The sequence below is a fragment of the Telmatherina bonti genome, assembly GCF_933228915.1.
Source record: "Telmatherina bonti genome assembly, chromosome: 2".
Classification (NCBI taxonomy): Eukaryota; Metazoa; Chordata; class Actinopteri; order Atheriniformes; family Telmatherinidae; genus Telmatherina; species Telmatherina bonti.
In genome coordinates, this window is record NC_136620.1 from 33,705,275 (window position 1) to 33,722,565 (window position 17,291).

Below are 17,291 nucleotides of genomic sequence, written 5' to 3' on the forward strand. Positions count from 1 at the left end.
GCACATTCAGGCTGCACCCAGGCAACTGAAAAAAATTACACTTCTCTGGGTGTTCAGCTCTGGTCCTCGAGGGGAACAATTCTGCAGGTTTTTCATGCATCCATCCTTTAAAACACCAGAATCAAGTGAATCAGTCATTGCACAGAACTTCATTGGTTGTTGGATTTAATTCAGCTTTAATCCATCTGTCCTGCTCATCAACAATCATCGATGGATGCGCTGGAGCCTTTGACTTTTATTTATTATGGTGAACTGTTTGTCCAAAGAATGAATAGCTTAGAAATATCAGCTTCAGCAGATGGAGCCGTTTCTCAGTTCAAACAAGCGAGTCCCAATCAGAATCTTAGATATAAGTGGACACACATCAAATGAATTCCACTTGGCTCTTTGAAGACAATCTGTGAAAATGTGGCATGAAACTGCTCTGCGACATGACATGTAGCATCATTCTCTATCAACAAATAAGGGAAGTTCAGGTTTGATGATTATTTTAGATATCCATCCATAAAGGAACACAGCAGAAACATTTCTCTAACCTCAACACTGTCATGAGTAGAAGCTAAAATGCTGAAAAACAAAATATAAAAACATTAATTTAAAAACTGAGGCAACTTTTGACTTAGTCAACATTTTGAACCATTTATTGGGAGGTTCTGATCAGAGTATAAATCACACTACCAAGTCTTATCTTAGGAAATAAAATGTATTTACAACATAATTTTCACATACATTGGTTTCAAATAAAAACAGACAGTAAATGATATAAATAAGTTCTATGGAAAATAAAACTTGTCTTACAAAAAATATATGCAATTTCTGTATACATTTTCTCACATTGGTGCTAATAACATCTATGCTGTACAGTTTTGGTACATACAGTATCATTTACAGCCCTGTGTGAGTCAAACAGTCCAGTCTGAAAACAACTACTTGCTCTGAATTTGGAGTGTTACAAAAGCCAAAAAAAAAAAAAAAAGCATACACTAAAGCAACATTAGGAGGAAGATTTCAGCTCTTACCAGCTTTACGATTTACTTTCATGTCCCAAACAGCAACAAAGTTCATTCCTATTGGCTGAGAGTAAAGATGGTTGCTTTCAGATTGGTTAGTTCAGTACCTAAAATAGGTGCTTTAAGAGCGAAGCTAAGTAGTGCACAGGCACTGACACACAGGTCACATAACATTTTATATAAAGCCTACATACATCTGCTAACAAATGCGAAGTGAGCTACTTAGCTTACATTCTTAGGCACTGTTAAAATATTTGCAGAGGGCATCCACGTTTCACTGCGTCACAGGAAGAATGTGACTGTGTCCAAGTAACAAGTGTTTTCATCCCACTATTACAAATTACAAAGACAGCTGATGAACTTTCAAATATTTTAACAAAGCCTTGGCGTAAATTGTACAGTAAAAAAAGAAGACTAGACATCTAGACATTCATATCAAGAAGTCTTTCTGTGATTGGGGCGTGTGTGTTTTCAGGGGCTGTTTTAACGAGTGCTGCTGGGGTCCGCTGTCCTGTAACGCTGTGGCAGGTTTTCCCTGCACCGTGTCCTTTACTTTTGGTCCTTTAGAGGGCACAACTGTCCGACTGTCTGATCCAGGCTTAGAGGAAGAGCCTCTAGAATCGCTGTGGTGGTGGGGTTTAGGTTTAGTGTCTGTGAAGGAAAGGGACAAAGTTTGGTGAGCCTCCATCGGTTTGAAGAGGTCAAACGTGACGAGAGTCCGTGCTGGTTTGTGTTCTGGCTGAGCAGAACCAGGCGGCTTTTTCTTTTCCTCTTTGCTGCCGACATCCTTCTCTTTTTTACTCTCTTTTTTAACCTGAATGTTTGCAGGTTTGTGGGTCTTCGTGTCCTCCCTCCCCGGCTTCCCCTGCGTATTAGACGTATGGCCGTCCCTGGCCTCCCTGTGGCTGCTCTTCTCCTTCTTCCCATGTGTAGACTTGTGTTTATGTGTGCAGGAGTCCCTGGCCTCGTCTCTGTCGGGCCGTGAATGAGGTACGGCCTGTGAGACTCCCCTGTCTTTTTCATGCTCCTTCTCTCGCTTGATGTGTGTTTTTGAGTCCGACTCCTTGGCCCACTTCTCGTCTCCCTGAGCAGGCGGGATAGTTTGTGAAGTTTTGCTGCTCTCTCTTGTCCTCTCCTCGTCCTCCTTTTTCTTAATCTGCAGCAGTGGTGCGCTAGCTTCTCTGCCTCCTTCAGCTTTAACTTTGTCCTGCTCCTTTAGCCTGTCCCTCTCTCTGTCTTTACCTCTGTCTTTTTTATCCCTGTCCTTCTCCTTGGTCCTATCCTTGTCTTTCTTGTCTTTGAACCTCTCCTTTTCTTCTCTCTCTCTTTTTCCTTTATCCTTCTCCTTTTTGATTTGTGGTGTGTTTGTAGTGCTTGCTGTACTATCTTTACTTTTCTCTTTCAGACCTTGACCTGGAAGTGGTGTCCTTTGCTGCCTCTCTTCCTCCACATCACTGTCCTTCCTAATTTGCTGTAAAGACTTTAAGGATGCACCGTCCACTCCCCCCTCCTCATGGCTCCTCTGCAGTGTTTGATATGTGTCTGCCCCTCCCTTGCTGTCCTCATTAACATCTTCCTCAGCTTTAGGTTCCACTGATATGGGACTGAGTACAACCTCATCTCTTTCCTTTGCCGCTGAAGGTAGCAACTGTGTTGCAGACGACTCCATCATCTCAGTTCTGTCCTCTTGCTCCTCCTTGAAAATCTGTGTCAGAGTTTGTGAGGACAGCTCCTCCCTTCCCTCCATGTCCTCCTCCATCAGCTTCGTCACTGTTTGTACAGCAAGGTCACACTTATCCCGCTCTTCCTCGTTTTCCTCCTCTTTGATTTCATGTTTTGGTTCCCATGGCGTGGGTTTATCCTCCTGATCCACCTCGTCTTCCTCCTCCTTTCCCTCATGTTGGTGATATTGTTTGAGCCGGATATGCCAGGCCAGACTGCAGACAGCAGACACCGTCTTAAACTGGTGGACAACTCCTCTGGGGATGAAGTAGATGTCATCGTGGTACAGCTGGATGCGGGCGTATCGGATCCCCTCTCTCCTCAGCTGATTCAGCTTGGCATCATCAATCCACTGTACGCACTGTGAAGGCAGGGACAAGGGCACATGCTTTTCAGAAATCACCCAAAAATAAATGTGAAAATTGATTTAGTTCATGAAACAAATACACAGCGGAAAGGGGAAGAACTCAAGATACATCAACTTCTCTAATAAATATTTTCAGATTAAAATTCCCTCAACTTTAAGAGGATAGGAAATCCTGGAAATGCAGTTCGAGACGACATTTTTATTTTTGTTTTACAGCATTTAATTATTAAAACATATCCTATCCTATTTTTAAAAAAAAACTCTGTGAGGATTTAAACTTGCTAAATGTTCCTCTGTGACTAATACGTTGCTAAAAATATCCTGCACCTCAGTGCAGAACAGGTGGTGTACGATGGAGCTTCATCAAATCTTCAGGAGATCAGAGCAGTAATAGTCACAACTAAATGTAAGAACTACACATTCATTTATATGTGGGTGTCATGTCTCCGTACTCAGGGACTTGGTGTGAAAAGGTTTGGCTTTAAAGGAAAGGAGAAAATGGCCTGATTGACGTGATAAAGGCAGCAGACTCACCTGAGACAGCGGAGGTTCATGGAGGTCCAGCTGAAGCCTCATGACCACATCTGGGAAATCTCCAGCGTGAAAACACACAACGTCTTTGGTGATCCGGGCAGGTGTGTCAAAGCTGTGACAGAACATATCAAGTCACATCTGTGGTCAAATGTGATCACAGGTAAACAGCGGCTAATGTAACACCTTTACATTGACTGTCTACATCACTGTTCTCAAATGGGGGTGCGTGTACCCTTGGGGGAATGTCAAAGCATTTCAGGGGGTACTTGGAATTATTTGGAAACATCTTTTATGTTTTCTTTAAAACATCCTTAAATAAAATAATATAATTATATAAATATTTAATTAATTTCAATAAATGTAAGTTTACATTTAATAACTGAATTTGCATTTAAGATTTAATTAATTTCATTCCTCCTAAAATCCCACATTACGACTTGAATTGAACCCCACCTGTTATGAGCCAAATCATATTTGTTAGTCACTGTCGCCTTGACAACGCAAACAAAAGTTTAGTAAAACAAATACAAATGACAAAATACTGTATTTAATGTGTTTTCTTAACTAAAATACTTTGCAATGGTTGGGGGTACTTGGCTGAAAAAATATTTTACAAGGGGGTATTGTGTTGCTAAAATGTTGAGAACCGCTGGTCTACATTGTTTAATTAATACTTCCCTACTGTCTCTTATGGTTAATTAGTCTATTGGCACAGCTGTTAAGTCTGTATATTATGGTAAGATATGTATGAGTTTAAACAGATTTCACTCTGCACTTACTCCTCTCCACAGCGCACAGCCTTCAGCACACCAACAGCAGCAGTAGTTTGTCTCTCAAAGCCCTGACCGATGTGGTCAGCATGGGCTCTGGTGCGGTCCTCAAACAGCATCTCTCTGGGTTCGCTGGCTCTCGGTAGATACTGCAAGTTCTTGATCTCATTGGTAGACCTGAAAAACATTCATGACTGTCAGTGTTTACTTAAGACATGCGAGTGCCTAAACACTGCATGTGTGGTAAAGATAAATAATACTTTTCTAAATCATACTTGTTGGAAGTGTGGATGAGACAGGTAGGGGAACTGGGAATATTTAGATACAATGTTGATGGGTAACTACGACTGCATGCTTCCCAATCTTAACAAGGCTTTAAAGATGTAGCATAATACAGACTATCAACTGTTTCCAGAAAATACAAAATACAGTCCACACGAAAGAGCTGTGTGTTGCATAAAAACATACATTTAAATACGTGTAGCGAATTATAAGAACTTTTAGATCCAGATCCATGTATCACACACACCTTTTCCTTTTGAAGGGAGATTTTGGCATGTCTGCCATCGGGATCATCTGTTCTCCAGGTCTGACCCACATGATGGGGCCGTCGTCACTCTCTGTGGGACTCTGCAGCCGCAGACTGGAGAATGTTCCCCAGGGCAGAGTCCGCTGCGCAAACACAGGAAGAGAAACCCCAGGTTACATAACGCGACACGGCAACACAGGGAGAGGTTAAACAGATGTTGACACATCACTGTGGCAGTGTGCATGTGCACAGACGCGAGTGCACTTACAAACAGGAACGGAGACTCCTCTAGCATGCTGATAAACTCGGGGAAGTAGTCTCCAACCTCTTCATCCACAGCTCCAACCAGGCTGACCTGCCGCATGGCCCCGGCACGGTACGTTCCCTGGGAATATGTCCGCTTCACCTGAAGGAGACGCCACAGATCAGACCCTGCAGGTATAACTGTACGAGACATTTTCCAAACACCTCATGCATTTTTCCCAGAAAGCAGGTTTGGCCTTGGCACATGTCCTACACATTGATTATGAACTTTCAGGTGCAGCTTCCTTAACATAGCACTAAAAGAACTCCTGAGAGTTCATCGAGAGAAAGAAATGTCAACAGATTTAATACAAACTACTGTCATGCTGAGGAATCAAGAGAAATGATAAAATATTCTAATTTAAAGAAAAAGGATGTTAATTTATTGTAACTTAACATCAAGTTGACTCTGTCCTTGCTGATGAATAAATATCAGACTGACAGATTAAACTTCATCTGAATGCGTGCAAGGTGATTTTTTAAGCATCATTGATGCAGCTTACAAACCTTTAATGTGCATCAGAACAGTTGTCTGTGTGACTGGAAACCACCTGCATGGCACATACCATTATATAAAACAGAAATCAGCTTGTGATGTATGCTATTTCAGTAAGAAGGACAAGTTTAAATGATAAAAAAAATACATGCAGCTATTAAGAAGAAATCGCCTGACAAGTAACGAATGAGTAATCTCGGTGTTCTTTTTCTGTGACTTGATCATGCTGATGAATAACAGAGGCTGGGTTTCCATCTAGTGGCAAAGCAAACTTTTGAAATGCTGCTTCACACACTCTTTGCACAAAGGATCTTTTTAATTAACTGAACTGGATTGAACAAACTCCAGCTGATGCAGAGTGCCATCAGCAGCTGGTGGTGAAGGCCAAGCTGAGCATTGTTGTACTAAACAGCAAAGAAAGCAAAATCAAGGAAGGAAATCACAAGCAAAAGCATTTTCTTTGATCTCTAGGAGAGAGGAAAAAAAAAAGGAGCGGTTTGTTCAGTTGGGTATGTTGTCTTTTCTTTTTAGATCTCTGAGTATTGACCATGTGGCAAAAACAGCTGATCACTCATGTGATCAGTCACGTGAGGAACATAATCAACGAGCATCACTGCTTTGTCCGAATGTGCACCCTATTCCCTACACATGCCATATATAGTGCTCACGCCATTTTCAAAGGCTGGTCGAATGTTCAGAGAAAAAAATAGTAATGCACTCAAAATTACCCATAATGCATCTTGAAAAGTAGTGAGCATCGATGGTGACGCGATTAAATTCAATTCAATAGTCACTTAGCAGATGCTTTTACCCAAAGCGACTTACACACTCGTACCCAGATGGGCACATTGGGGGGCAACTTGGGGTACAGTGTCTTGCCCAAGGACACTTTGGCACATAGTCAGGGGAAGCCTGGAATCGATCTTTCAACCCTCCAATTAAAAGACGACTGCTTTTCCTCCTGAGCTACAGCTATTAAATTTTAATAGTTTATAAATAGCAAATTTTGACATGAAAATATTAATGATTCATCAAAAATTAACTTAATTCTCTCTATGATTAATAAACACATTTTAATCCATTCATTCATTTTCTGAACCGCTTTTTCCAGTTCAGGGTCGCGGGGAAGCTGGAGCCTATCCCAGCTGGCTTTGGGCGACAGGCAGGGTACACCCTGGACAGCTCGCCAGTCCATCGCAGGGCCACACAGAGAGACGAACAACCACACTCACGCTCACACTCATTCCTAGGGGCAATTTAGAGTGACCAATTAACCTAACATGCATGTCTTTGGACAGTGGGAGGAAGCCGGAGTACCCGGAGAAAACCCATGCATATGAAGGGGTGGTCCCTTCTTATGTTTCCAACCTTTTAATTCCAGACCCTTTCAGAGCTCTGAGATCAGATGCTTCTGGATGTCCTGAGGCTAAAACGTGTGACAGTTTGTCTTTTCTTTTTTTTTGTTCCAAACTGTGAAACTGCTTTTTCCTCCACAACAGGACCTCCAAACACTGCATACTAAAAAAAAAAAAACCCCAAAACACACTTTTATCCCATAGCTTTCATTAAGATCGAGCTGCTGCTATGTAGTCATTAGTGTTTCTGGTATTTTGCATATTTATAATGTTTTTTAGGTTGGGTCAACATTTACAGTTTTAAACATTCTTATAAATAAACGATCCTTGTCTGAGCCTGTTATAGTAACTGCTTATTTGGGGAAAATTTATTAAACCAGAAAAAAAAGACTTAACGACAATATCACTCTTTCTAGTTTTATATTTTTCCACCAAAGAATTATCTGAAATTTTCTGTCAGAAACTTTAATTAAAATGTAAAAACTATATGTAAATATCTAAAATAATACCTTAACCTTGAGTATTGCGTCATCTTCAGCTGTTCACTTGTGGTGTATGCACTGACTACATAGCAGCAACAATAGTGAAACTGTGTACAGACAGTACAGAAGAAAGCCTTTTACCAAACTCTCGCGTTAGAATTAATTAATTGGGGCTACGATCTGTTCATTAAGATGTTCTTCACATCAAAATATTATAAGAACTGTCAAAGCTCTGTAAAAATTCTTTAAGCATCCTCTATGCAGCCATGGTGGTCATGCAATCTAAAAAAAAAAAAAAAAAAAAAAAAAAAAAATGCCAACAAAGCAGGAAAGGACCAGAAGAGAAGAATAAAACCTTGTGAGGCAGCCGTTTCTTCGTTCAGGATATAAATAAGATTCAGCAGTAAACAGTAACAGAGTCTAGCAGGGTAAAAACTACGGATGGGTAATCGAATTTAAAAAAAAAAAAATTGAATACTGGGATTTTTTGCGTTACAATTTTTACATTTTTTTTGTTTACCAAAATCAAATTCTTTTTTCAAAGAAAGAAAAATAAGCCATTTAATTTTTTTTGTCATCTTTATTGTTTTTATTGATTTTTTTTTTTTGTCTTCTTGGGCATTATAACAGCAGAATGATGGTCTGGCTACTGTGTTGTTTTTTGCTAATTGAAATTATGACAAATGACAAGCAAAAAAAAAAAAAAATTGTACCTTTAGTTTTTTAAGTCTACAAAAATCAACAATATAAAAGAATTGTGAAAAACAAAAAAAAAATTGGAATTGAATCAAATCGGGACTAAAGCACATCGTCACAACCCTAGTAAAACTATCAACAAGAACTATTTTCAGATTATTGGGGAAGTAGATTAATACCATTGTATGACTTCAGAAGACCTTTGTGAAAATTGAGAAGACTCTTTAGCACCACACCAACTTCTGCTTTGCAAAGAGTAAATGTGTGTTTGGAGAAAAAAAGGTGGCAGAATGTTACTATGAACATCTTGTCTCGGGTTAGAAGATGTTGGTGAAGTGATCAGCCATGCCTAGCAGTTACCAGCTTAAAGAATAATTTGCATGTAACATGGATAATTGGGTCTGGGTCATACAATGACAGATATCTTAAACGTTTCTGCATTCTGCTCATTTCCAGCCATTATTTGATTGGCTTCGTCTTCCCAGCGTTGTAATCTTTTTAACCCATTCAGAGTTTAAATATATCTCAGCCTCTGTAGAAACTAGAAACATAAAACCATTTGAGAGGTTTAAACTAGGAGGAATATATCTTAAAAAGCATGGAGGAAGTGAACATGACACTCCAAAAAAAGAAAGATAAAAAGATGATTGCCTCAGCAACAGGAAGATAATCTTAAAAACATACACCAAAATCCTGACTGGAATACCTCAAGAGACCTAAGCTGTGGATTTCAGTCTCATCCTCAAGAAATGCTCAAAAGAGACGGTCCAAAAAATCTCCCTCAACAACAACCTATTGCTACAAGTAACGGTTAAAATCCACCAGCAAAAATATTTTGCTTTACAAACAACAAAAGCTGTGATATTTGACAAATGCAAAGTGAGATTTTATTTAAAGGCATTTATCAGTGCAGACAGGCTTCCATAAAGTTATAGTTCATAGGTGAATGCAGGCAGCCTGGAAGTTAACATTAGCTGGACGAGTGAAGAATCCCAGCAGAATTAGGGTGCATTCACATCAGAATAGTCCGCTAGACTCGGGGACTCGGCTCAGTTGTAAGGGGGTGTATCAATGCGGACCAAGATCGCGTTCGTGCTGCACTTTGGTCAAATGTGCCAAACCAGTCCAATAATATATCCCCATTCTCACCAAAGGTGGCGCTGCACTAGTATTTAGCAAAAGACAGGACAAGAACCCGAAGAAGAAAACTGATTTCTCCACTTTTTAAACGAAACTATTGCTGTGTTGGCTTTTTTATTTTGTCTTGTGCATGTATCTTGCAGAAATACACTCCAGCAATGGACGCAGTATGAACAACAGACGAGGCAGAGGACGCCATCGCTACCCCCAATGCAACATTACGGCAAATGCAAGAAGGGACTGCTTTGTGTAGTCCGGTTCCTGTATTTGGTCCGCTTGAAACGAGCCGAGACTTGCATTTGTGGCAGGGCCGAGTCCGCTTCATTGGGCCGCATCAGAATTTGTTTGGTGCATTCACATTTCTCCAAACAAAGCGGACTTTCTTAACAAACAGACTCAGATTCGAGTCAAAAAGGCTGACGTGAATGTGCCCTTAGACAAACAGAAAGAGGTGTAAAATATCAAGGCAGAAGACAGAAGAAATAATTCAGACATAGCTTCAATGCACAAAAATATATATTTATTAATTAAATTTCTCTCTACCGAAAATAAGTTTGTCTTTTCTCTCTGATTTATGTCTGGAGCAGAGTTTCAGGACTAAGGGCACCACATGCACAAGCAGCACTAACTTCAGACTGCACCACATAATTCTTCAGACTCGTGCAGCTATAACAGGTAGCTGTGTATCTGCAGAGCTGTGCAAATCACCAACGCAAATCTTATTAGCCATTAATGCCATCACAGAACCAATTTTCCAACACAGACAGCCGAACATGCAGCTCTCTGAAAACCTAAAGCCTCACAGGCTCCAGAAACGATCGTATGCCTTGATGACGAATTATAAGTTAACTGGAGTCCTAACGCCAACATCTGATTTCATAACACACACAATGAAGTACCAAAGACTATAAATAGAAGAACACAAGTGAAAAGCGCCAACAACAGTTTCTCTGAACAATCATCATTTAACACTTAATTTCAATCAGCTGCAAAACTGAATTTTGCCCCTTTTGACTTTGGTCTTGATGGACAAACTAAAGGCGAAACAAGTGCAACGACTACCAGGAGCAGTCCACAGCTCGGACGGTCCACATATTTATCATACGACACCAGTCCAGACTAAAAACTCATCTTTTTTCTTTGGCCTTTCATCATTTAAACTAGCTTTTTGGGGTACAACTTGGCTTTTTTATACTGTTTTCAGACTGTTTTGTATTGTTTTAAATTTTTGTATTTTTATGCTTTTAACTTGCATTTTATTTTATTGCTATCTTATTCGGAGATTTTATTGTTTAATCACCCTAAGTTTTATTTTTCTATGCTTTAATTTTATCTGTATTGTCTTTACCGTGACGTACTTTGGTCAGCAAGGGCTGTTTTAAATGTGCTACATAAATAAAATTGAACTGAACCTATACAACATGAATAAAACCATAATTTTTTAATCAAATGTATTGTGTTAACTTTACTAAATAACTTTGCAGGGGTGCCCAAACTTTGGCCCATCATGTGACTTGCTTGAAGGTGAAAACACGGGGATGGATGGAATGACAGAGGTTTACATTGAGCTGCAGAAGCTTTTCCTCGCTTGCGGTCATCTCTACAATCACTGTGTAATGCAGGAAACACAGTAATGTTGCACAATAAAAATCAATACTGAACAATCATCTCTGCTACAAAATCGACATGTTAAAATTTCAAAATGTTATAAACAGATGGCTCATTGTTGATTTTAAACGTGTTTAGTATGAAATAAGAGACATGATTCTCCAACTGAGAGATGCAATGATAGGTAGCACTGAGAGGTGAAATATATGACCTTGTATGTCTTAAGTTACATTAAGTCTTAACTTAAAGCTCCACTACTGAACTTTGGCAAACTTTCTCACCATTACACAAAGGCTAATTCTGCATCTGTCTGGGATCCCGTCTCTTCTCTGAGCTCTTTCCACCCAGTAGAAAAAAAAAAACAGTCTGATGTTGACTCTTGTCTCATCTCTAGCTCTGTCTCTTTCCAAGTTTTCCTCATTTCCTCCTGTTCCTAACCCTACGTGTTGATATCCAGTATCTAGTGTGCGATGCAGCGCAGTAATGCTCAATGCTACTGTAAAACGATGCTCGGAGGCAGAAAAACAAACAAGAAATTACCTTTGTGATGCTGCAGGGCAACAACAGCTATAGGTGTGTATATAATAAATGTCAGCTTGGCATCAAAAAATGTGAGAAGCAGAGTTTAAAGCTTGGGAAGTTGGGTGGTGTTGATTTAAAGAACAGATTTTAATTGTAGCTTGGTGAAGAACACAGTACTTAGTTGTAAATGGTAGCAGAGTTAGGACGAAAAAAATTTGAAATATTACCAAATGGAGAACAAAAAAAAGTAATTTACAGGAGGATAAAACAGATGAGCTTTGAGGAAAACTGATTATTTCTGTTGTGGACTCTCCCAAAAAGCTTGACTGGACCACCATGTAACTCCTCCCAGAGGAGTCATGCCATCACCTCCGACTTAGTTTTGCACAGAAACTTAATTTCCTTTAGGGCGACTGGAGAGACACAATAGACCTTCTGGACACTGATCATCGGACACCACCTTACCCCCCTCTCCCCACCCAAAAAAATAACAATTAAAAAGGTAACCCAGGAGATGACATTACAAACTGTATCCACGCTCTTCCAGCCTGATAAATGACAGTGAAAAGTGTGTGCAGACCTAGCAGACAATCAAAGAAGTCAAATCTATGTCCCAGTAATGCAAGAAGCTGACAGGAAAGCACTAACAAAAGACAAAAAAAAAAACTCTCAGAGTGACAACGGAAGACCTCCTGCTTCTGTGAAACACACCTAAGTCAAGCAATGAAACTCTGACACTGTTTGCTCTGCTTTGTAATGAAAAGTTGGCTTATTAAATGTCAAAATATATCCTTTTAACTTCTTCAGTTACACGGCAGTGGAACACACCATGAGATGCTGGTGATAATCTTGTTACCGGGACTTTTTTGCACATGAATGTACAGTTTCTATCAATTAAACTAAACAACAAACACACCAGAATATGCGAGACAGCGGTCGCTGTCACACAGAAGAAGCAGCCGTTTCATGTTAAATGAGACCCGATTGGATCTTTAGATGGTGGGACAATTTTCAGAAAGAAGTTATTGTTGCTGCGAAACAGAGAGTTTTCTCTGTTGTCCCTGAATGAGCTGCTTCGCCTGCATATTTAGGGGACAACTATAATGAGACCAAAGGAGATCCCATGTGACAGTGACCTCGTTGGGCTTTACATTTCCACACAAATAATGATTCTGTTATGTTTTTGGTGTGTATAAATGCTGCTGCTTGGATGTAATTTTGTTTTGAGCACAAAAGAGGCTTCTTGTGGACTCGAACTGAGTTTTAGTAAAAACTGGTACGCAGTACCAGTTTGCTGCTGTGCCAATGTGCAAATTTAAGAAACTGTTCGACTACAGTATCTTTAAGCAAAATCAGTGAGAAAAAAATTCTGGTCAATCAAGATAATATGCTCCAAGCTGCATCTTGTTTGGTTTCACTGAGAAAATCAGCAACATGAAGTCCACCACCCCTGGCATCTTGAAACAATTTCCCTCAAAATTGAGGGTTTTCACAGAAATAACTTCTTCTTCTTTTCCTTTTAACTTAAATGGACTCTTCCAGTTTCTAGAAGTTCAAATGAGGCTAAACTAGAAGCAATGAATTATCTTTATAAAACTTATAAAATGATCTTTGGTGGACTGTATCAGCTGTGGTACCTGACCCCCCAAAAAATAAGATCCTAGTGAGTACTAAACTAATTATCTCAGAATTGACTGAAGGCAATGTGAGAACAATCAGTAAAAGAATGAACAGCTTTTAAAAAAACAATCTTTTAATTATTAGAGACGTTTCCAGTCCCTACATGGACAATAATTCCTCACACTAATCATTTGAATTGATATGACTTTAATATTTGTAAGAAACTGCTCATCAAATATAAAAATGTTTCTGATAAATGGTGTGGTATAGTGCAAAAGGTTATAGGTCAAGTAAAAACATTTTAATTAAAAAAAAAAAAACAAAAAAAAACCGAACAGTTGTTTTCTCACTGATATACAAATAACCATAACCTTTTTTTTTTAAATTTTATTTTATTTTCCAAACGTTGCTTGTTTTCTAAGTTTTAATTGTTGTGAAGCACTTTGTGGCGCTTTAAATAAAGTTTATCTTATCTATCTTATTTTATCTAACCTATTTAACTATTGGCAAATTAATTTAGTTAGTTTCAGATGAATAAAATAGCCAAACAAAGATAGTTCAGACATATTTACATAAACATATATATTAACATAAGCTGCATGTGTTTGCATTGCTCGAGTTCAAAACTATAAAGCTTTATGTTAGAATCGTTGCTGATTTCAACATCCAGGGAAAAACAATACAAAATGCAAACCAACACAATCATCCAGACTTCTGTCACCACTTTCAGTATGTTTTTTAGGTCATATTTTCTTAGCTGCATCTGACATGAAAGCACGACTCCATGGAAAGTGCCATGTGAGAAGACATTTTTTAAGCTACACATCAGAGTTTTCACCTTCACAAGACAACCTGAATGCTGACAGGCTTTGAACCAGTGAACAGAGAGAGGAAAGATGTCGCAGTACGGTTTGAAAGGCTGTGCTTGGTAATAATCTGGACAAAAACTGGAGATGCGTTCTATGATAGCTGAGTCTGTACTGCTCACAGACTACAAAGTAACACTTCACAGTATCAAACCAGACAGTCCAGCTTCATCTTCTTTTATTATTGTCCAGCACAGACAGGAAACTTGAAAATAATAACTAATTCTCACCTGAGAGTAGAAATTGGCCATGGTCGTCGTCTCGATATCTTTCTTCCCGAGCACCTCCATCTTCACTGGAGCGTTGGGGAACTTGTAGGAGAAGTAGTCCAGGAAGTCTGGGAGGTAGGATGCAGCTCCATGGATGATTCCCATAACAAAGCACGCAGCCTGGGCTTCGTCCTCGCTGAACGACAAGGTAACAAACTCCTCTGCAAAGCGCTCCATCTCAGCTGAAGACAGACAAGAGAGCTGCTCGCTGTAGGCATGCGCCACAGATGCCCCTCCATTGGCCTGCTGCTCAACGTGGATAAGACTACCAAACTCCAGTCCGGGCAGACCTGGCGGTGGGGTGCAGTGGAGCGGGGAGCTGTAGCCGAGTCTGTCCCTGACCATGGAGGTGATGGAGGTGGAAGTAGCGGCAGTAACAGCAGGATCCTGGTGGTGTTGTGGTGATGTGGTGTTGTGGATGAGACTGCTGCTGTTGTTCCCGTTGATTCGACTGAGGAACTCGGGCAGACCAAGAGTCACGCCAGAGCACACAGTCTGGCACGAGCGGTGATACATTTTGGGCCGGCTGTGCCTTTCCTTCACCCGCTCGCCATCTTTATGCTTCTTTTTCTTCTTCTTCTTGAGTTTCTTCAGGAGCAGATCTTCCTCTGAAGTAGCTTTGAGCTTCTCTTTAGATTCTGTGAAAGAGAAGATAAACTGTTTACACAGCAAGAACAACACTGTGAGTCTATTTATCCTAAGCTAAGCTGTCAAATGTCATTTTCTGACACTATAATAAATAGCCACAATCTGCTTTAATTTAACATTTATTATAGGAGAATTGAAATAAAAAAAAAAATTCCAATCCACATTTTAATTTACCATATGCTGGCAAAGTTATTCTAAAACCATTAAGTCGCTTCTTATTCTGTCTGTGTTCATCTTATACCCACCTTTCTGGGGAGAAATCACTTCTCCGTTTTCTCTTGCAATGTCATGCACAGGTGGCAATTTGTAATTTTTCCAGTCTTTATTCTTTTCCTTCTTCATCAGCCTATCTTTCTCCTTCACGTGGTGATCTGAGGAGATGAGAAATCTGTGAGCTGAAATGCTGACTTCATCCATACTAAACCTCAAAACTAAGGAACAAACATTTCCACGTGTATAAACCACCATATGGGCCCTATAAATACTGAGGCCTGCGCTACGGCAGAAGATAAAACAAATTAATGTATCATTTTATGGCATTAGTGAAACATATGCAGTCGTATAAGGCTGACATGTGATGTTTAAGGAGAGTGTTGTGGAGTGAAGCCTGTCCTTACCTCTCTGTAGCATTTTAACCTCGCCGTTCTCCGTCTTTGTATGGCAGCTAGCGGAGCTCACTTTCTCCACAGCGCCGGAGCTCCGCGCCGCTTCGCCGTGTTTCTCCTTCTCCTTGTGTCGCTTCTCTTTAGCCTTTTTCACTTTGGGTGGTGAAGCGAGAAAGTTGCTGATTTTGAAGATTTTCCGGACAGGCGTAGCTGGCATCGGGACAGCGGTGGAGTGGCTCGCCTTGGCCGGGCCGAAACTCCATTTCGCTGGGCTTCCACAACTCTGCTTCCCGTTGTGTTTTTCCCCTGCGCAAACCTCTCCGTTCAGCTTTCTGGGCTTCAGGCCTTTCTCCTCCACCCGGACCTTCTTTGGAGTCGGTGGGAAAATGTCGCTGGAAGACTGCGGACGGCTCTCGGGCGGCCGTTTTGCTATCAGGGGTTTAGGGGAATTTGTTTTGCTGTTCGCTGCGAAATGCATGGAGTCCACGGACTCGGCCATCTTGGAAGTTTCTATTTTTTACGGTCAGACGTAAGTGGTGCGTGTGAGCCAGGCAGGGGGCGGGGCAAATCGCTTTACGTGTGACGTAAGGAGGAGGCGGGGTGGAGACAGACGAGACTGTTTACAGCCTGCAGGACAAGAGGCGGAACAGTGCAGCAACACTGCTGCGTTAATGCCACCAGTACAGCAGAGGAGGGCTGCTGACACATAGAGGAGCCTTTATATGCTCCATTCCTGATTTTCTCTGCTATGAAAGAATCTGTTTCTCACCTCAAATACACAAGCAAAAAAAGAAAAGAAAAATACAGAATCAGAAAGACTTTTATTGCCATAGTCTTTGAACAATTCACAGACTAGGAACTTGTTTTGGTGATAAAGTGCTGAATAATAAAAAAAAATGATAAAAACACTGGATAATATAAAATTAGAAATACAGCTATTTTACAACTATTTTACAAATAAGGTAAGGCATGCAGAGAAATAAAATGAACATTTATACACACTTGTTTTTTTGTTAAAAATATATAATAAAAGTAAAGGTAAAGGTAATTTCGTATGTAGACTTGCTGATATGTACAGTATGAACAGTAGCATCTAAACCTCTTATCTATTAAAGACATTTTTTAAAACCAAGTTATGGGATTTACAACAGCTTTACCAAGAAAGTGGAACACCTTCAACAAAATTTTTGCCAGGGTGGGTTTTGCAATCTCAATAACACAAGACCCCAAACATCCATACAAAGGAAAAAAAAAAGGTTTAAAAAAAATAAAAATAAGAGACTGCTTAAACACACCGATATACCAGTATATACCCATATACCAATCAAACAAACAAACAAAAAAAAGAAGATACAATTATATGTAGAAGATAGAATTACAGATATAATTGTATACAAATTAACAATTACTACATATCAACTTATTAGCTAGCATAGTAACTTCCACAGTCGTCCTATTTATCTATTAAGGTTGCTATTTATTAATCTCACATTTATAAAACATTCTATTTGTCAAGGTGCCTTGCAGACTGTGTGACAATGAATGTAGCTTCCATCAAAGTCTGTTGGAGTTTTCTATATTTTAGATAAATTCTGATGCAATATTTTTTTCTGTCATATCCTGAATTGTGACCTTTTGCAGATTTATTTTATTTATGCCACTAGATGGCAGTAAAGTAAAGGAAATAAATTGGGATCCATTATGTTTTTTTGTTTTTTTTAAAAATCATTTGATGACTTTTGCAACTAT

General features: G+C 39.7%; 1 protein-coding gene across 1 annotated transcript; it reads right to left on the reverse strand.

Moving 5' to 3' along the window:
- Positions 1-776: 776 nt before the first annotated feature.
- On the reverse strand, positions 777-16,041 carry LOC306766468 (lysine-specific demethylase RSBN1L-like; the record flags this gene model as incomplete). Its single annotated transcript, XM_079254244.1, has 8 exons — positions 777-3,093; positions 3,634-3,745; positions 4,413-4,580; positions 4,933-5,075; positions 5,201-5,338; positions 14,251-14,927; positions 15,183-15,308; positions 15,555-16,041. 8 exons carry the CDS (start codon positions 16,039-16,041, stop codon positions 1,441-1,443), a joined length of 3,504 nt encoding a protein of 1,167 aa, XP_079110370.1. The 3' UTR covers positions 777-1,440.
- Between the last annotated feature and the right edge of the window lie 1,250 nt (positions 16,042-17,291).